The sequence below is a fragment of the Eubalaena glacialis genome, chromosome 8 (genome assembly GCF_028564815.1).
Source record: "Eubalaena glacialis isolate mEubGla1 chromosome 8, mEubGla1.1.hap2.+ XY, whole genome shotgun sequence".
NCBI classification, from domain to species: domain Eukaryota; kingdom Metazoa; phylum Chordata; class Mammalia; order Artiodactyla; family Balaenidae; genus Eubalaena; species Eubalaena glacialis.
Genome location: NC_083723.1, coordinates 15,595,021 through 15,617,240, shown reverse-complemented (window position 1 = coordinate 15,617,240; position 22,220 = coordinate 15,595,021). Strand labels below are relative to the sequence as shown.

Here is a 22,220-nt window from a genome sequence, read left to right as displayed (position 1 = left end):
CACATTGTGGGAAGTTTAGTAGTATCTCTGGTCTCCTCCCACTAGATGCCAGGGGCAGCTTACCCCCTACCCCACTGTGATAATCAACAAGGTCTCTAGATATTGCCAACTGCCCCCTGGGGGACAAAGTTGCCCTGGGTGGAAAACCACTGTTCTACTCTCCTCTCTGGCTTCAGGGACCACCTAGATGTCAATGGCTTCCACATCCAGACCTCTAGGCCTGCTGGTCTCTGGAAGTGTTTATCCAACTGTCCCCTGGGAATTTCCACCTGTATATCCCACAGTCATCTCAAAATCAGCCAACCCGAAACTGAATTTATCTTCTCTCACTCAGGGCTGAACTCCCAGTGGTCCAAACCAGAAACCTCTTCCTCTGAGTCTAAATCCTTCTCTCTTGTTCCCAACCCTTCCACCCTCTGCATTTCTACAACCATGGCCGTAGCTCAGACAGCAGCTCTTGTCTGGATTGCAACAGTATCTTCCTCCTTCTCCCTGCCCTCTGCCTTGCCCTGCCATTCTCCACACTGACCTGGGGAAGCTTCCTAAGGCATATCCCCGATGATGCACTCCCTAGCTCTACATTTATGGATGGCTCCAACAACCCCGGTATTAATAACTAATCCTTAAAATGGTTTTCAAGGCCTTGAGTGATCTGGCTCCAGACTAACCTCTGCTTCATACTTGAACCCAAACATCACACTCATTTTCTCTTGTCGCCACATCTGTCTCTCATTCAGGAACGCTCTCTCCCACTTTCACCTGCCTCATGCTTCTTCAACCCTGAAAGGCAGATCTAGCAAAAAGACTCTATAAACTTGGAAAGCAAGGCTTTGTTTTTTGTTTTTAAACAGTTGCTTTCTTTTTTCTTGATTCCATACTATAGATCCTAACATTACACCAACATAAACCCAATTAACTTTCTTCTTGATGATCCTAAACTCCCAGACACACAAACCTCTAGGCTTGTGGTATTGTCAAGTGATGAGTGAGGGGAGCAGTCTCACTGCAAATGTGGCCTCCAGGCATGTCCGTGAGTCCTCAGCCCAAGAGCAAGGGCCTATTTTCTAGTCCCCCAGGCTCTATACGGGGAGTGGGGGGCTGCCAAACGGCCATGATAAACGACTGGTGTCATTTCTTCAGGAAGGAACCCTTTCTTCCATTTTTAATTTGGAATTAGCAGGTGGCAATTTTGATAAAAGGACAGGGTACCTGCGGCACAGCAAGTGCTGAGGCCCTGCTTTCCCGACCTTGACCTCGAGTTCGTCCCCCAGAGTTGGTTACCCGTTGAATACTCAAGTTAGCAGAGAAACATTTCCCTTCTCATCGCTCCCCGCCGCCCCCCTTTAAAACACGGATGCCCGTCAGGATGCTAGTGGCACCACTGCCACTGCATTTCCTGTTGGCAGCAGAGAGCAAGTGAAAACAGAAGCTGCAGCGGGCAGCGGCCCAGGCACAGATAGCTCCCGCACGATTCACCGGAGCTTCCCCAGGGCCCAGGGCCCGGCTCCCAGGCCTTGCGCGTCCTCATCCCCAGAGCTGTAAAGGCCGCCGCCGGGACCGGCAGCAACTTGGCCCAGACCGCACTCGGGCACGGGGCGAGAGAGCTCCGCGCCGCGCTTCTCTCGGGCTGCTCAGCGCCCCCTCGGGCTCGGGCTGGGGCTCGGGGGGCGGCGGGCGCGGCGGACGGCGATGCCGGGACGCGCTCTCCTCCGCGTGGCCCGAGGGGCCCTGGGCGCCTGGCTGCTGGGCGGCCTCTGGGTCTGGGCGCTGGGCGGCCTCTGCGGCCTGGGGGCGGCGGCGCCGGGGCCCGGGGCCGGGGGCTCCCCGGGGGCTCAGCGCCCGTGCCAGGCGCCGCAGCAGTGGGAAGGGCGCCAGGTGCTGTACCGGCAGAGCACCGGGCGCTACAGCCGCGCCCTGCTCTCCTACGACGGACTCAACCAACGCGTGCGGGTGCTGGACGAGAGGAAGGCGCTGATCCCCTGCAAGAGGTACGCGGGGCACCGGGGCGCGGGGCGTGGGGTCGCGAGGCCCGGGGAGGGCGAGGTCGCGGGGTTTCCAGCCGCTCGCGGCGCTTCCCTCCCCTCCAAGACAAACTTCGCCGAGAGGATCGCTTGGGGACAACACAGTCGGGGGCTGGGTGGCGGCTGGGCCCACCGGGGGCGGCCTGCTAGCGGGCACTCAGTGAGACCCCGCGGGGCGGTGGCCGGTGAAGAAATGACCGGCTGGGCGCTCCAGGCCCAGGTTCGCCCACGCTCAAAGGCTGCTGAGTCAGCCTCCTGGCTTCTGGTGCCCTCTTCAGTCTAGGGCGTGTCTTCTGCACTATCTCAGCTCTTCTAGGAGCCATCTGCGAGAACGACAGGCAGATTTTTTTTTTTTTTTTTTTTTTTTTTTTTTTTTTTTACATTTTAAAGGAATATGACAACACTGCAAAAGGTGTGTGGAATCAGTTAAAAAAATAAACTCATCACTGTGTCATAACCATTAAAATTTCGGTCCACTCCCTTAAATTTTCTTTTAAGCAAGTTTTACATTCTGTAATCAAAAATCCCATGTCTATCTTTTTTATATAACACGATCCCTTATGTGTTCTTATTTACCATTTTATTAGTTGGCCCCTACCTATTTTTAATGGCTGCACAATATTCCACAGAGGGGTTATGCTACAATGTTTTTTAACCACTGGGCTGATCATTCACCTTTCTGAATCTCGTGTGACAAAGGACACTCTCTTTCTGAGACCTCAGCTTGCTTCTGACCTCTTTAAGACCTGATTTCTATTTTGGGATCACCACCTGTCAATTGCCCCCCGTTGCTGTTTCTCTGTGTGTGTTCTTCCCAGGGTTATGCTGGCCTCTTCGTATGGCATTTGCATCATTAGGAGGTGCTATGTGAATGTCCATAGTTTAAGGCTCCAGTGGGCAGTAAGATGTGGGGCAAATTTGATATCATTTTACCTAAAAGCATTTGTCCAAGTATTAGGCATCTTGAAGACAGTATGGAAGTGCCAGAACCCTTCAAAGGAGTATATTCGAGAATGCAAAATAGTGCATGATGACTGTAAACCATGAATGCTGAGGAGGCCTGGGGCAGCCGAGTCATCATGGTGTACTGGGAGTATCTGTTCTTTTTCAAGAACATGAATGTTTTCTGTCAAGTGTCGAAGGTCTTTGTAATAATAATAGCAACAACCAACATTTGGGTACTTGTTATGTACCAGGCATGGTGCTGAAGACGTTCCACATACCATATGATTTAGTTTAAATCTCACAACAACTTGACAATGCAGGTTTTATGATCTCCAGTTTACGGACAGAGAATCTGGGGTTGAGGGAGATTAGACAGCTTTCTCAAGATCAAGAGCTGGGACTTGAGGAAACTGAGTGGATTCTGACATCTATGATGTAACAGGCTCTTGTCCGTTCATTCATTCTTTCAACGTGCATTTTTTCGTGTCAGGCATTTTGTATAATCAGAGTGAGTCCTGGGCTTCAGGGAGGTCATGGTCTGGAGGTAGAGTCACGTAAGTAAGAATTGGGCACGAGAGCACCTCAGACAGGCACCTAACCCAGGCTTCCTGGAGGAGGTGGGACAGCAGCGAGTCCCAAAACCCCCGGACGAGCTGACCATTACAGGGAACGAGGCATGGAGGGAAGACTGGTCCAGGGGGATGCCGGTGTATTCCAGGACATCCTGCCACAGGCAGGGCTGAGAATATTCCAAGAACTGCAGGCCAATCACTATTAGACTGAAGCATGGAGTATGGCGGGAGGTTGGGGACCCAGGGAAGGATATTTAAGCAGTGGAATGCTGTGATTGGATTTTATAAAGAAAACTGGTTGTATGGTTGAGAATAAAGAAAAACAAGAGAAGAAGCCGAAACATGACCTAGGAGATGTCTGTAGAGAGAGCCAGGTGAAATACGGGGAGTGGCAATGGTGATGGTGAGAAGTGGACGCATTAGGGAAGTATTGAGGATATTGAAGAGGCTTATTGGAGGAGGTGCAAATGACTAGACGCTATGCTGCAGGGTGGTGAGGGGGAGGGAACAGTCATTTTTGGCTTCTGAAGCTTACAGTACTGATGGCATGAATAGATGGGGATGCTGTTCGCTGAGATGGGGTTTGGCTTTCTGCACTTGTGATAAAGGGTCAAGCGCTACTCTTTGTGTTCGTTGTTGTGAAGCCTTGTACGGTAGTGGCGTATTGATGAGTAGTCATGTCGAAGGTGGACTGAGATGGCCCGGAGCACACCGCTGACACAGAGGAGTTTGGCCAGGACAAGGATAGGGTTCATGGCCGCCCCCCCTCCCCCGCCCCAAGGTAGTATTTTCACAACGTAAGGGATTAGGCTTTAGAGTCAGATAAATCTGCCTCTGAATTCAGATTCCTAGTGTGGGTCTTCGGGTAAGTTACTAGATGGGAATACTACTAATGCCTAATGTATTGCCTTGTTGTGGGGATGAAATGAGTTCAAGTATGAATAGCACATAGTGCAGTGGTCTGACACATAGTACAGAAGGTGATCAGCCTGCGGCCGCAGCTATCCCCATGGCCACCGCCATCATCGCCATCCTGGTGAATGTACCATGGCCCAGAGACTCCCTGCCAGCCCTGCGGGCTCAGACAGTTGATCTGGCAGCACACTCAAGGGCCCTTCCTTTGGGAGCAGACTAGGAGCAAACAAGCTCAAATGTTACACTGTATATTTCAGTGAGTGCTGCAGCTGACATGGGGGCCAGAATTCTCAAATCTGACTAGGTCATTCTCTCCCTGTAGGCAGAACTATGTGGAGAGCCAAATTCTAATCAGGAAGTTGTGAGCAAAGAGTTGGAGCAAATTCATGGAGTCTAATGATTGCCTGCTCTAGGCTAGGCCGTGTGCTCAATGTTGAGCTTTCCATCATGCATAAGACAGGCCAGCCCAGCGTAATCAGGCTAAGATAAAGTGATGCATCATTTTCACCAGAGTGGTGCCTTGTCGCTGATTCTGTGCTACCCCAATGCTGCTGGTCCAGACTCCCTCCCCTCTGCACGGGGCCTTGGAGGGTGCTGCTCAGGTTGTCTTAGCAATCCTTCTTCTATGACTCCATGATCAATTAAAATAGTCTTCAGGTATGTGTATTATATCTTTAGTGGGGTCACAGCCAAATCTTGCTGGCCTAGAAGCTTTTTTGTCCCCATGTGGTGATTTGTTTCTTTCTTTCTTTAACTCAAGTATAGTTGATTTACAATGTTGTGTTAGTTTCTGGTGTACAGCAAAGTGATTCCATTATACATACATACATCCATGTTCTTTTTCATATTCTTTCCCATTATGGTTTATTACCGGATACTGAATATAGTTCCCTCTGTCCATGTGGTGATTTCTCATTTCTTTGCCCTGATCCATCAAGTGTTGATTTCACAGTTTAGCTTTTAGAAGGCCATTTTATTCCCCATCTTTCCAATTTCTTGGCAAGGTTCTGTCTCACAGTCCCATCTCTGGCCCTAAGTCAGATGTAGAAAAGAATGTTTAGTGCATAAATGCATTTTTAAGCTCTTTAAATGTAGATTTGTTGGAACAAACTCAGAAACTTCTTCAGGTATTAGCAGTCTGGCCAAGAAACCAGATGTTATTTGAAGAAAATATGGATGGGTTGTCTCTTCATATTTATTTATAAGTTGAGAAGTAGTTTTAGAATTGGATCAACTTCTTAAGATTTTTATTTTGCATCCAGTTAGTTATGGAAAGTCCCACTGATAGTTACTGTGGAATGACTAGGATTTTCCAGGCTTTCTTCTCCCTGAGATGATGGAAAAGATTAAATAACCTTACAAGCTTCAGATAAGACAAGCCTTAGCAGAGAATGGGAAATATTAGTAACTGATACTATTTTGTTTTCTGGTTCCAACTGTCTTTCCTATAAACTCACAAGTATTACATTTGGAAGACTGAAGGAAAAGCAAGATTACTTTGTATTTCAGTAACATAGTGAACTTTATGGGAGAAGCAATGTGGATACCGAATGAATTTTTTTAGGTTACCAGTAACTTATTGCTCCCATTTACAAGATGGTAGATTGGGAGTTGGAATTAATGAAGCAGAGTGAGTAGAGGGGCATTAAGAGGACACGCATTGGTAAATTAGGTATATATCTTAGAAGACTATTCAACTACCCAGCCTACATGTTTGGGGATTTTTTTTTTTTTTTTTGGTAAAAGATTAAAAAAATATGTCTTAAATAGAGTGACAAGTGGATTCTTAGTCAAATTCTGATTAGTTCATCTCTGTCTCAATTTTTCCAGACCATTCTATTTGTTGGAGAACAGAATATAATTTCTCTATTCTTACAGAAAACCACCTAGTGTAGTGGAGAGAGCATGGACATCCATTTAGACAGTCGTGGGATGCCAAACATGGCTTCTAATCCTGGCTTCACCTCCACAAGGTCCTTTGCTTCTCAGAACGTCAGTGCTTTTCATCTTTTAATTTGATTTTAATGATATCTACAATGTTTATACTAAATAATATTTAGGACTTCTTCCTTAAAAGCTAAGTACAGATAAGATTAAATGATACCATGAGAGCACTACTTGTACTTTTATTATATTAGGCTGATTCCTGTTTCTACCAAGATGCAATGAACTTGACATAAATTCTAAATGTTTTCTCAACTTGTCCCTTTGTGTAGACAATTCAGAGTTCTTTTTCTTCCTTCTTTTCACCTAAGCTTGTGTTCATGGGTAGAGAAGAGCAAGGCTGCCTTTAAATGCTTTGGCTCCAAACTCAGAAGGCTGTCCTCTCCATGGAGCCTCCCTGTATACTAAGGGGTTGAATAGGACTGCTTACAGAAGTGCCCCTCCAAGGATCTGCTTTGGAAGATTAATTCCAAGGGGTGTTATCACACCAGGCAACTTCGACAATCATATGTGTTTGAGAATCAGGATTAGGTTTTTTTTCCTCCAAATATACAATTTTATTTTGAAACTATCTCACACTTACAGAAAATTTGCAATTATAGTCCATGGCCATTTTTTCCCCTGAATCATTTGAGAGTGAGTTGCCAACTTGATATCCCCATGACCCCCAGTACTTCAGTGTATATTTCTTACAAACAGGGCCATTGACCTGCGTAACTGCAACACAACCATACAAATCAGGAAATTAACATGCATTCACTTCTACCATCTGAAATTCAGGTCTCATTCAAATTTTTCCACTTGTGCTTTTTATGTTCTTATAGCAGAAGGACCCAGTTTATATTCAAGCATTGCATTTAAATGTGTCTTTTTAGTCTCTTTCTGTCTGGAACAGTTCCTCATTCTTTCTTGCACTTCAACATAGGCCAGTTATTTGGTAGAATGTTCCTTGATTTGGGTTTGTCTGATGTTTCCTCATAATTAGATTCAAGTTATTCACTTACGGTAAGAACGGTAGGACTGTCACATCTGGATGTTTACTTTGATAACTTGATTGCTGATGTCTGCATGGTTTCTTCAGTGTAAAGTGACACTTTTATACTTTGTAATTCATAAGTATTTTATAGGGAGAGATTTTAAGACCATGTACATATCCCATTCTTCATTGAAGTTTCAAGTTATTCATTTGTTTATATCAGCATGGACGCTAGGATTCTCATTGAATTGCATTTGCTCTCATTGTTTATTTGATGTTCAAATTGTCCCGGATTTGGCCAGTGGGAACCTCTTCAAGTTGGCTTCTATGTTCTTTTGACAGGTCTCCCTTATTCTTTGAGCACTTCCTTGCTTTCTGGCAAGATATTCCAAGATCATCTGTACTTTCCCTGCCAGAGTCTTGGAATAAGCCATTTCTCAAGAAGCTCTGGTTACTTTTACTGGAGAATAATATTTGGAAGTCTAGGTCCCTGGTCTAGTTGTGCTCATGGCTCTTGGGTGGCACTGCTTCCAGGCCCCTTCACTGGACAAAGCAAGATGATGTAGGTTTGAATACATACATACATATGCACATACACACACAGAGTTACTAACACATATATACAAACATTTATATCTACATTTATTTCTAAGCTTCCAATTCTAATACGTAGAGATATTTATACCGATATCTCTAATTCTGATCCACCACCACATGGATCATTCTAGTTTACTCCTGTTCATTTTTCGTACCTCCCTTTTTAGGGCATGAGAAAACTAGATGCCTTTATTCAACTGCAGTAGGTAACCAGTCAGGCATTGCTATGGTACCCCCCTCCCTACGTGGAATGCCTTCCTCTTGGGCTCTGCACCCCAGGCCAGGCCATGCAGACACCTACCTTGCTTGGCCTTGTCTAATGGCTTTAGACTAAATTGTTTAATAAGGGGAAGGGAAGGTCAGGTTACATTTTTTATATGTTTTTCTTTTGGATTTCTCTGGGTAACATCATCGTAAATCCTCAGGGAGATGAATTAGTATGAAATGTTCAACAAATTTATTTGATCCCGAGCCCTGTTTTGCATGGATTGGGCTCTCATTTGAAGAAATCCTGACTTTCAGAATTTCAGAAAAATTACTCCTTTGCCCTTACTCCCTCCTCTTGGTCTCTGATAACTGGAGCCAGTATTTTCTTTTATTGGCTCAGGAAGTCTGACTGCTTGTGGCATTTTGATCCTCGAAAAATAAACCATGCTGATTTGCAATACTGAGTTTTTCTTCAAGAAAGAGATTTTATTGGAAGCACATAAAGTTTGCTTTAAGAGTCTTAATTCTGTGGGTCTACTGACCCTGGATTTCAGAGGGTTGATGCTGGGATGTGGAAAAAGTGGGCAGTGAGGAAAAAGAAGTTCCAAGGAAGATAAGCCCAGGAGAGTCAAGGGACTGGTGGGATAGGAGACTAACTTATAAAAAGAAGCCAGAGGTGGTCACCATACTGCCTTGAAAACATCTTTATTTCTCTCCATTAACCTTGAATTGTTTCTTCCTGATTCTGACCTCAAAGATGGTGGTCAGGGGCAAAGTGCCCAAAGATCTGAAAATATTCCACCAATTAGTGGTTTGTTTTTCCTGGAATAAATGTGATAGGCTTATATTTCCCCAATTCCAGTAAAAATCTTCTATTTCCCCCTTTATAATTTATTTCATTTTACCCAGCTTTCAAGAAAAAAAAAATCTTCTCTTCATCTTACTAACTGAAACCCCATTCTCCCCTTCTATTTAAAGCAAATCTCATGCTAACTCCAATTTCTGTCCTCCCATGCTCTCTTGGACCCCCTCCAATCAAACTCTGATCATCACAGCTCTACTGAAGCGGTTCTGGTCAAGGGCAGTACACTCCACATTACTAATCAAGTGATCTTTTCTCATTTTACTGTTGGTCATTTCCTCCATCTTGAAGTATTTTCTTCATGTAGCTTTCAGGACACTATGCTTTTCTAGTTCCTCTCCTTCTGCCTCATTTTCTTACCTTCTCAGCCTCCATTGCTCTTTCTCCTCTTCTCTTGGATCATTAATGGTGGAATGTTCCAGGGCGCAGGCTTCCCATCCCTTTGCTTTTCTGTCTCTACCTCTTTTTTGGTGATCTCATCTAGATCATGGAGTCAAATGCCATCCTTACCTGAAGGATTCGCACATGTGCATGTCCAGCCTAGAGCTCTCTCCTGAACTCTGCGTTCATATATCCGGCTGCTTGGTTGAGTTCTTCTTTTGGATCTCTAATAGCTATCTCAAACTCAGCATGTCCAAAATTAATGCCTCCCCTGCAAACAAACAAATAAACAAACAAACGTTATTCCCCTTGAAGTTTTCTTTACCTCAGCTAATAACAACTCCAGTTGCTCAGGATCAACCCTTAGAGTCATCCTTGATTTCTTTTTCTCCCACTTGCCACAAGTAATCCAGAAGCAAACTCTATTGACTCTAATTTTGATATAGACCCAGACTTGTAGACCAGAATCTGACCACACCTTTGCTGTCATCCTGGTCCAAACCTTCATCATTCTTGCAATAGCCTCCTAACGGGTCCCTACTTCTGCCCTTGCTCCCTTTGGTCTGTTCTCAACATAGCAGCCTGAGTGATTCTGCTAAAAATTGTTGTATCATGTCTCATATCTGCTCAAAAACCCTCCTGTGCCTTTCTGTGTCTCAGAGTAAATGTTTTTGCAAGGACTTGACCACCCTGTGGGATCTGCTCCCCGACCCCCTCCACACCTTGTCTTTGTCCTCTTCACTCCATCGTCCATCCATCATCACCTCATTGCCAGCTCACTCACTCCAGCCCATGGCCTCAGCATTCTCACTCCTTTGGCACTTGTGTTGTTGATTCCTCTGCCTAGAAAGCCTTTTCCCTAAAAAGCTGTATGGCCCACCCCCAAATTAGACCGTCCCTTCTCTCCACATTTTCATACATCCCACCTCACTGCCTTTTATGTTCAAGATATTTACCTACTATTTAATATTTTTACTAATATTTTATTAACATACTATTTAATTTAATTAAAATTTTTAAAGTCTGTTCTTCCCTCATATCCAAAGTAAAGCTCCATAAGGTCCGGGATTTTTCTCTGGTTGTTGCTGTATTTCCAGCACCATAGAACAGGCCTGACTAAATTTTTTTGAATGAGGGAATGAGTAACAATGATACATAGTCATTGTAAACGGATATCTAAAATACAGATATGCAAAGAGAAAAAAGTAAAAATTATCCATAACTGCCAAAGTGATAATGACTACTGGTAACATCTTCTAAATATCCTAAGAGGTTTTTAGATGCAAAATGTACATACTGTAGCCCATACTGTTTTATAATAGGCTGTTTTTCATTTAATAATATTGTGCAAGCTCATCCATACTGACTAGTCTGCTTGTATCATCTTTGAACTCCTGGCTTCTCCTCATTCAGGTCTTAGCCAATCACCTTCTCAGAGAGGCCTTCTGTGACTGTCCAACAAAGCCCTCCCCACCAGCCACTCTCCATCACATCTCGTTCTGTTTCCCTTAGGACACTATCACTGAGTGACATTGTCTTGTGTCTCTCTTCCCTGGAGTGAGAGGAGAACTTGATCTGTCTGGTTTACTACCAAAAGCCCAGCACCTAGAAGTGCTTGGCACATAGGAAGTCTCAGTAAATGTGTGTTGAATGAATAAATACCATTTGTATGACTTTTGGATTTCTAGCATTATACATGTTCATGGTGGAAAATCTAGATAACAGAGAAGAGCAAAATAGAGTAAAGAGAGTCCTGTTGTCCAGGATTAACAACCTTATATATGTGCTTCTGGATTTTTTATTTCTATTTCTGTATATACAATTCTAAAATTAAAGTGGAAACATGCTATGTGATTTTTTAAATTTAACAAAACATTGTACATATTTCTCATGCCACTAGGTAATCTTTAACAGAATCATTTTTAATGACTGCATGGTATTCTGGCTAATGGATGGAACAGAGTTTCTGTGAACAGTCCCTTATAGGGGACAGTTATATTTCTTTTTCTCTTTATTTATTTGGTTGCACCGGGTCTTAGTTGTGGCAGGCAGGCTCCTTAGTTGTGGCAGGCGGGCTCCTTAGTTGTGGCTCACCAGCTTCTTAGTTGTGGCATGAAAACTCTTAGTTGCGGCATGCATGCGGGATCTAATTCCCTGACCAGGGATTGAACCCGGGCCCCCTGCATTGGGAGCGTGGAATCTTAACCATTGTGCCACCAGGGAAGTCCCCAGTTATGTTTCTTTCCCCTCTATTTTTCACTAGTATAAACAACTACATGTATGACCTTGTATTTGTGTGCAATTATAAGTGTACCACTTTAAAAATATTTTAGATAGACTCTTCAATAAGAAAATGATTGAAAAGGGATTGCACATTTATAAATTTTTGACAACTTTGCTCTTCAGGAAGGTTGTTCCAGCTGATATTTCAACTAGCAGAATATGAATGTTCATGTTTCCCACACTCACACCTATAAGGAGCCTAATTATTTTTAGTGATTTCAAATATGATAAACAAGAAACTGAAGGGCAAAATGACATACCTGCAGTGATGTCACACCCCCTTGTCATGAGTCTCACTCTAAAGTGAATGCCTCTAATTTGTCACACTTAAGTCTCCTATAGGCTGCTGGTTCAACAAATATACACTATCATGTTCAGTAAGTATTTTTCTGACCTATATTATAAAGAATTTATTCTAATCAGAATGAATCTTAAACTTCCCCAACCTAGTGACTTGTACTAATAGATTGCCTGACATTAAACCATCTTTGCATTCCTGAAGTAAATTCCAATTTATTTATTATGCATTATTCTTTCAATAGTCTGCTTGATTTGATTTGCTAATATTTAATATTTGTTTTTAATCTATAGCCATAATTTAGCTTGATCTATAGTTTATATTTTTGTGTTTTCTATATTTTAATATCAGGGTTTTCATAGCTTTGTAAAAGAATTGGCAAGCTTTCTATATTTTTCTATGCTCTATAGTCTTGAGGTTGGAAAAAACTGATTCATGAAACCATGTGGACCCAACTCCTTTTGAAGAAGTAACTCTTTGATCTCTTTTTAAGATTGAACATCTAAAATGTCACTAGGCTATTGTAAGGATTTTTTTTCTGGTTATTGACCTGCTTACCTTTCTGCTTAAGTCTTAGTCAGTTTTGGTTGTTTATATTTTCCTAGAAAATCTTTTATTTCATCAAGATTCTATTTATCATCATAACACATTTGTAAATAATATTTCTCTTTCTTTTAATGTCTTTATTGGAGTATAATTGCTTTACAATGGTGTGTTAGTTTCTGCTTTATAACAAAGTGAATCAGCTATACATATACATATATCCGCATATCCCCTCCCTCTTGCGTCTCCCTCCCTCCCACCCTCCCTATCCCACCCCTCTAGGTGGACACAAAGCACTGAGCTGCTCTCCCTGTGCCATGTGGCTGCTTCCCACTAGCTAGCTATTTTACATTTGGTAATGTATATATGTCCATGCCACTCTCTCACTTCATCCCAGCTTACCCCTCCCACTCCCCTTGTCCTCAAGTCCATTCATAATATTCTCTTAACTCTTAAAAAACTTCACCTTATCTATCAATATCCCCTTTTCTTCCCAATATTCTATATTTGTATTTTCTATCTTCTTCCTCAGAATTACATTTTAACAATAAGCTAATGGATTCGTGTGATGGTTTTATGGTTTATTATTCCCTTACATTTTACATCTTATATCTTCTTTGTTAAGAATAATTTTTGAGAATTAAATTACAGTGCCTACCCATAATTTGAAAAGTTTTAAAGCAGGGTTATAGTGGAGCATACACTCCACTACAGGTAGGAGGGCATGCCATGACCAATGGATCACCCAGGTTCCTTTCATCCATGAGCTACTCCCAGCTCTTCTCTCATCAAACACTGTCTTCAGTGTTTCTCCTGCTCCTCAATCTCAGGTTTGGAGAATTTCCCCCAATATGGGCATTGGAAGTTTCCCCAGCACCAGTGGTTTTCTTCAGAAGCAGTGCATCTTGAACCGAGAGGCCATCTGAAGAATCAGACCCTAGCAGGGTGACTACGTTGCCCTCAGACCTTCCAAAGAAAGGAGAAACTCTTGGGCTAGATGGCCCCCAAACAGAAGAAGCAGCTGCTCCTGGACAAAAGGGCTGCAGTGCCTTGGATGACCCCTGCCCCTTCACAGAAGGCTGCTTTTATTGTGGCTTAAAGTTAGGTCTACTGGGAAAGGTCCAGAGTGTGAGCTCTGCCAGTGAGTGAGGACCGTCTTCTGGGTTTCAGACTTCTCATTGTATCTTCACATGGTGGAAGGGGCCAGCTAGCTCTCTGGGGACTCTTTTATAAGGGCACAATCCCATTCATGTAGGCTCCACCCTCATGACCTAATCACCTCCCAAAAGTCTCACTCCTAATAGTCATCTTGGGCTTTAGGTTTTCAACATGAATTTTGGGGGAGATAAAAACATTCAGATCATAGAACCCAGAGAATCTGCTGCTCTGGAGCATCTCAGAAGTTGCCAAGGAAGATGCTGGCAGATGGAAAGATGGTGGCACAGGGCCAAGGGGCATATCAGTTCCTAGGTCCGATGTAGCCTTGTCAGCTACAGGTAAGGTATAACTTATGAGGACTATATCTGATGTCATGAACCACCAGACTAGTTGGTGTGGCATCCAGGAGCAGCCATGATGAATGCAAGGGCTCTGAGGTTGCTTGAAAATACTTTCAGGGAAGACTGTGGTGAGCAGAACCGTCTGCATTGACTCCAAAGCTACTAAAACATTGCCCCCAAGTCCCTTACTGAGATACCTCTTCTATCCTCTGGAATTGTAAGGCCTACTGCCCAGAGTGTCTCACCGAGAAGCTGATGACCCAGGATTCCAGGCTGGGAATGGCAGACGTTCCTCTGAGGAAGATGCTTGGGCCATCATGGAGCTATCTGAGCTGGCTGAAGTCAAGCGGAGACAGCACCTGCTTCAGAATCCCCAGGGCAACTCTTGGCAGAGGGGCCCTGGTGTAACTGGGGAGGCAGAGGCAGTAAAGTAGAGAAAGCCTGGGGAACAGAAGCTCTCACTTCAGGAGAAACAGGCAGCGGACCAGTGGAAATTCTACCAGCCTACACTCTTGGGAGCAAAGGACACTGGGGAGAGAATCCACCTCATATTTAATACCCATTGAGATGCCACGTCACGTGCTGTGTTCTCGTGTGGCTTATGTGTTTCCTCTGGATGTGGGAGTCCTCTCTGTCTCATACGAGCCCTTTGTTGCACACTCTGTATTTTGGACAGTGATTCTTCTTGTAGCCCAGCACCAGGTATTGTCTGGCTCACCCTTGGGACCCCAGAGGAGCCACCCTCCTGAGGACTCGGTCCTCGTTGGGATTCACTTTTCAGGTGGCAGAACAGTTTCTTTTGTAAAGGATGAGTATTTATTTAGGTCCCAGTCGGTATGTGGAAAAGAATTTAAAGTGTTTGGATGGTTTCTCGTCTTTCCTTCTTTCACCATGCTGAGTCAAGCCTTTAAAAGGTCAACTTCTTCACTTGTTAAAACACAGAGGAATTTTTATAGTGTGTGTTTGTACAAACTGCTAAGTAGCTTTGCTACAAGGCCTCTGTTAAAAGAGAAACATAAATTATTTTACTCCTTTTATTATTCACTGCAATTTCTTTTATATTTATATTCACATTCACCTGACTCCTTGACTTTGATTCATGTTTCGGTCAGCTAGAGAATATACTCAATTTTCTTCAGACAGGGTACTGCTGTGGTGGTGTAATTTCAGAGATTTTGAATGTCGGAGAAATTTTACTTATTTTTTTACATAATGATAATTTGGGGGTGTATACAATTCATTGGGTAATAATAGTATTTTTGCTTAAATTTTTTATGGCATTTAGACCTCTGTAAGAGAAGTCTGATACCAAAGTAATTTTGGTTTAGTTTTAACAATTTTTTTTTCTGCCCAAGTCTTTGTAGGTTGTTTTCATTATCCTTGAACATTTTAAATTAAAAAAAAAATTTTTTTTATGGAAGTATAGTTGATTTACAATGATTTCGGGTATACAGCAAAATGGCTCAGTTATACATACTCAGTTATATATATATATATAAAATACACACATACATAAACATATATTCTTTTTCAGATTCTTTTCCATTATAGGTTATTATAAAATATTCTATATAGTTCCCCGTGCTATACAATAGGTCTTTTCATTTATCTATTTTATATATAGTAGTGTGAATATATTAATCTTTGAACTTTATTAACATCTCCTGGTTAATGCCCAGCTCTAGGGAAATTTCTGGAGGCTTGATACTCTGTCTTCTCTCTTTGTTCCTTGTAGAATATCTCTCTACTTAACATGTACTGGTTCTCTTACACCTGCCCCCCACATTTCTTATCTTTTCATTAGCCTTTTCATCACTTTTTATGTGTTTTTACTTGAGTTCTGAAATAATACCTTTTCATTCACTGCTTCTGTTTTTTGGTTTTTGGGTTTTTTCCCCCATATCCAGTCTGCTCCATGCTGCCTTCACTGCATTTTCTATTTTGATAATCATGTTTTTCATTGGAAAGCTATTCTTGTAGCCACACATTATTCCTTTTTTTCTTAAATGCAGTATCATCCCAAATCCCAGTGAAAGTGAAAAATAAGATTTATATTTTTGTTGTTAACTGTTAGCTGGAAAGGTCCGTGTGTGTTTATAGTTCAACATGGTGAGAACTGATATTTTTCTGCTGAAAAGCATAGTGCTGACTGTATGAACCTGAATATCCTTATACCCTCCCAACCTCCTTAATACCCCTGATACGAAGTTCTAGAAGTCACTGTGTACCATGGCAACATGGGTATCTCAGTACTAAAGAGGCTGTTTCTTTTAGTGGTGGTGAAAAAAAAAGCCAGCTTGAACTATTGCCTCATGAGAAGGTTTTTTTATTATCTTCCATCAGATGAAAGACTATATGCCTACACTTTGCCAATATTCATCCAGATACATTTTTGGAACATAAAACTCTTCAATTTCTTGAGCACCCTTTTCTTCTTTTGAACTAGAATCCAAGCAGTGGAGGCCCATCACCTTACAGCCTCTTAAATTGCATACGTAATTATTCTTTGACTTTACTTTTCCTAGGGCTGCATTCTCAAGTAATTTAATTTTCCTTTTGTTATATGTGGTTGGCATCAGCCTGCACGATGAGTTGGTGTCTAACACGACAATTTTGAAATAGTGTTTTTCTTTTATGTCTCATGATTACTGTAGGGTGTAACTCGATCTTGGTATACACCAGAATGTCAAGTGGCCGCAGCTCAATTCTTCCTGTGGAGAGTCAGAAAGCCAGCATGCATTACTAATCTATTATATTGCATATTAAACAAATCCAAAATTTGTCCAGTTTCTTCCATAAAAGCCAAAGTACTTTTGTAATCACAATATAATATTTGTCCACTCCCTTCTCTGTAATTTAGTATATCTTGGATGGCCAAGTACTTCTACGTGGATGGGAAGAATCACTCCTTTCCCCTGTGAAAGGAGGCAAAGAATGTGGTATCAGTGAATTAGAATGAGTCTGGTTGGAGATCACATCTTGGGTTTGATTCTGGCACCATTATTTACTACTAAATTGTGCTCTGAGCCTTATATTTTCTCATCTGTTTTTTTTTAAAAAGAAAAAAGCTAATAACATGTCAGCCAGCTGAATTTGCCAGTCTGTAACTTCTGCCTTAGACTTTTTTTGTCCCTGACTACCCCAATTCAGGACAGAAAAACAGTTGCTTCTTGGCTGTGAAGGCAGTAGCTATTTGGGTTCATTTATGCCCAGGCCAGGATCTGGTATTTTGCGTTCTAGGATTAACCAAATCCTTGGGCCCTGCTCATTCTGGAAGGGAAGGCTTTCACAGACTTGTTATAAGGAATCCAATCGGCAATACCTATAAAGTATTGGTTTTTACTTATTTCATGTAAGGTGCTTTCGGCTGTAGAAAATTTCACTGTCAGAGGCTTAAATTATAAGGATGTTTTTTGTTTACCTCAGAATTCTGGTGATATGTGTCTGTAGGTTTGACTCAACAGTTTCACCAGGGCCCCTGGTTGGTTCTTCTCCATGCATCCACTCTGCCATTCTTAGAATGTTGGCCCGTAGTTGCAAGAGGGCACGCTGACTTGTTGCCTCATGGCTTCAAGATGGCTGCCTCCACTCCAAGCATTAAGTTCTCACCCAACTACGTTCAGAGACAGAAAATGAAGGAAGTGGAGTGGAACAGAGACTCTCCTCTTCTTTTTTTGTGAGAAAATAAATTTCCAGAGGATTCCCTCTCCCCATAGACTTCCCTTTAGGTCTCCAAGTCCAGAACCAGTAATACTCCTAGCTTCAAGGAAGACTAAGAAAACGAGTATATGAGTATACTTTCTTAGCCTCTAGAGTGAGAAGCAGGTCAGGGAGAATGGGTGAGAATGCCTGCTAGGTCTTCCACAAGGGGGTCTGTTATGCCCTCAGGAATGTTCTCTCCTTCATTTCTCCATCTCATCTGAACGAATTAACCCTTCTTTGTTACATAGCAGATCACATCTTAATGTGTACAAGTTAAATGAGCAGTTTACTTGTTAAACATTAATTGATTATAGTAAACACAACTGTAATCAGACTTTCCTACAAAACTCTATATATCCTTTCATTTATATAACAATTTCACATCCATTATCTCAAATCATCTTCATAATAATGCTGTGAGATCAAAATTTTAGTTTCTCTTTATATATGGGAAACATGGAGATTAAAATTATGATCATACAGCTCACCAGTGGTAGACGGGGAGCCTTAATTCCTTGACCAAAGCTTCTTTACAGCGCTTTTCATGCTGTTTGTAAACCATATCCTGAGGTAGGAAAATTAGACAGAAAGGATATCTCCTGTTTTCTCATAGTAGGGTAAACTTCTGGTACCTTTTCTAATGGGAAGAAAATAATGAAGCTCTACATCCAGTTAAAAATTCCACTGTTCCTTTTTGGGAAACAGTAGTACCTCATAAAATATAAAATGGGAATTTCCCTTGATCCAACAATCCCAGGCTATAAATTTTAAATAGGGATATAGAAACAGAAAGGTAAAAGAGCTTATCTCCAATTTGTATTTAGCATTGTTAATACTAATGAACTGTGGAAATAATCTAAGTGGTCATGAGTAGGGAACTACTGAAGCAAATTATGGTATATATATACAAGAGAACTATGCATCTGTTAAATTATTGTAAAGCAATGTCATTTATGAAAATCGATGCAATCATTGATTAAAAATTCCCAAATAGCAGACCGAACCCAATAGCACATTAAAAAAAAAGAATACATTATGATCAAATGAGGTTTATTCCAGGAATGTAAGGATGATTCAATTTTAGGGAATCTGTAAACATCTGTGATGATAAAATTCAATAAACATTCTTGATACAAAGCATTCAAAAGAACTGATTGATCCTTCCTTAATATGATGAAATCTGTAGCGTTCCTAATCTGCTTAATATTGAAACCATAGCCCCTTTCCCACTAAACTCAGGAAGAAGGCAAAGATGGCCATTTTCTCCATTTTATTTAATATTGTGTTGGATTTACTGGCCAATATAATCGTAGAGATAAAATATTTAAAGACACGAGAATTAGAAAAGAAGAGATAAAAACTCTCTCTGCCAGTGATATGGGTGCAGTATACCTGGAAAACATAAAAGGCCTAAAAAATAAAACTAATTGAAACTGATTCAAACTAAGAGAATTCAGTAAGGTATCCGTATATAAAATTAGCCTGAAAAGTCAATAGCTTTAATATATACAAACAATAATCTGCTAGAAATAACAATGGAAGATCTCATTTAAAACAGCAACATCAAAAACAACAAAAGACAAACTACTTAGGAATAAACTCAAAGGAAATCTGCAAAATCTGTATAGGAAAAATTTCAAACACTCCTGAAAGATACAAAAACACAAAATGAGATTTGAAAAAATGTAAAGACTTTTTTTTTTTTTTTTTTGCAGGGGAATAGGATGACAACATCATGCAGATATCCATTCTTCCCCCTCCGAATGCCAAAAGGGTGGTTTTTGTTGGAGCTAAATAAGTTAATTCTAAATTTCATATGGAAAAATTAAAAAACCCAAATATCTAGGAAAATCCTGGAAAAGGAGGACACAATAGGAGGTCTAGTAAATTCTACGAGATTATGAAACAACACACTATTAGGTCTCTGTAATTAAAGCAGTGTGACACAGGTGCATGAATAGATAGACAACCCAATGGAATAGAGTCCTGAAGCAGACTGACATAGATCTGCAGTTGGTGTATGATAAGGGTGGCATCTCAAATAACTGGGAAAAAGATAGACTTTTAAATCGATGATGTTAGAACAATTGGGAAAAGATAAAATTGTACCCATACTTTACACCATACACAAGAATAAATTCCAAATGAGATAAAGATCTAAATGTTAACAAAATAAAACCATACAGAGATAACAAATCATGGGTGATTTTTTTTATAACCTGAAAGTAGGGAAAGGTTTTCTAAATATGACACAATCCAAGAGCAATAAAAGGAATTTGACTTCAAAGATGTACAATCTTTTGCATTGTAGAAAAAAATGTAAATAATGTCAACAGACAAATGGCACAGAAAAAATATCTGCAACTTATATCAGACACAAAAGGCTAAATCACTAGCTATAGAAAATTCAGAAAGTATATGGTGCTTAAACATATGGAAAGATGTTCAACTGACTATAATGAGTGAAGGCAAATTAAAACTACACTATTGAAGGAAGCTGAAAGGAGCGGGAATGAAAAACACACTGAAGGAGACCTTCAAGATGGCGGAGGAGTAAGATGTGGAGATCACCTTCCTCCCCACAAATACATCAGAAATACATCTACATGTGGAACAACTCCTACAGAACACCTACTGAACGCTGGGAGAAGACCTCAGACCTCCCAGAAGCCTCAGGAGCAGCAGATTAAATCTCCAAAATCAACTTGACGTACCCTGCATCTGTGGAATGCCTGAATAGACAACAAATCATCCCCAAATTGAGGCAGTGGACTTTGGGAGCAACTGTAGACTTGGGCCGTGTGGCTCACAGGGTCTTGGTGCTCCGGCTGCGTGTCAGGCCTGTGCCTCTGAGGTGCGAGAGCCGAGTTCAGGACTTGGCCCACCCGAGACCTCATGGCGCCACGTAATATCAAACGGCGAAAGCTCTCCCAGAGAGCTCCATCTCAACGCTAAGACCCAGCTCCACTCAAAGACCAGCAAGCGACACTGCTGGACACCTTACACCAAACAACTAGCAAGACAGGAACGTGATGCCACCCATTAACAGAGAGGCTGCCTAAAATCATAATAAGGTCACAGACACCCTAAAACACACCACCAGACGTGGTCCTGCCCACCAGAAAGACAAGATCCAGCCTCGTCCACCAGAAAACAGGCACTAGTACCCTCCACCAGGAAGCCTATACAGCCCACTGCATCAACCGTAGCCACTGGGGGCAGACAACAAAAACAACGGAAACTACGAACCTGCAGCCTGTGAAAAGGAGAACCCAGACACAGTAAGTTAAGCAAAATGAGAAGACAGAGAAATATGCAGCAGATGAAGGAGCAAGGTAAAAACGCACCAGACCAAACAAATGAAGAGGAAATATGCAGTCTACCTGAAAAAGAATTCAGAGTAATGATAGTAAAGATGATCCAAAATCTTGGAAATAGATGCAGAAAATACAAGAAACATTTAAGAAGGACCTAGAAGAACTAAAGAGCAAACAAACAATGATGAACAACACAATAAATGAAATTTATAATTCTCTAGAAGGAATCAATAGCAGAATAACTGAGGCAGAAGAACGGATAAGTGACCTGGAAGATAAAAGAGTGGAAATAACTACTGCAGAGCAGAATAAAGAAAAAAGAATGAAAAGAATTGAGGACAGTCTTAGAGACCTCTGGGACAACATTAAACTCACCAACATTTGAATTATAGGGATACCAGAAGAAGAAGAGAAAAAGAAAGGGACTGAGAACCTATTTGAAGAGATTATAGTTGAAAACTTCCCTAATATGGGAAAGGAAATAGTCAATCAAGTCCAGGAAGTGCAGAGAGTCCCATACAGGATAAATCCAAGGAGAAACACGCCAAGACACATTTTAATCAAACTATCAAAACTTAAATACAGGGCTTCCCTGGTGGTGCAGTGGTTGAGAGTCTGCCTGCCAATGCAGGGGACACGGGTTCGAGCCCTGGTCTGGGAGGATCCCACATGCCGCGGAGCAACTAGGCCCGTGAGCCACAATTGCTGAGCCTGCGTGTCTGGAGCCTGTGCTCCGCAACAAGAGAGGCCCGCGCACCGCGATGAAGAGTGGCCCCCACTTGCCACAACTAGAGAAAGCCCTCGTACAGAAATGAAGACCCAACACAGCCATAAATAAATAAATAAATAAATTAAAAAATGTAGACATAGTGAACTTTATAAAAAAAAAAAAAAACTTAAATACAAAGAAAAAATATTAAAAGCAGCAAGGGAAAAACAACAAATAACATACAAGGGAATCCCCATAAGGTTAACAGCTGATCTTTCAGCAGAAGCCCTGCAAGCCAGAAGGGAGTGACAAGACATACTTAAAGTGATGAAAGGGAAAAACCTACAACCAAGATTACTCTACCCAGCAAGGATCTCATACAGATTCGATGGAGAAGTTAAAACCTTTACAGACAAGCAAACGTTCAGAGAATTCAGCACACCAAACCA

The 22,220-nt window shown here is 41.7% G+C and overlaps 1 protein-coding gene across 1 annotated transcript in view; it reads left to right on the top strand.

Annotated features, from left to right (window-relative positions):
* Window positions 1-1,354: 1,354 nt before the first annotated feature.
* Window positions 1,355-22,220, top strand: part of EPDR1 (ependymin related 1) — a 34,742-nt gene continuing 13,876 nt past the window's right edge. The window contains 2 exon segments of the mRNA XM_061197585.1: window positions 1,355-1,403; window positions 1,406-1,988. Of these exon segments, the coding sequence (XP_061053568.1) occupies window positions 1,355-1,403; window positions 1,406-1,988 (632 nt within the window).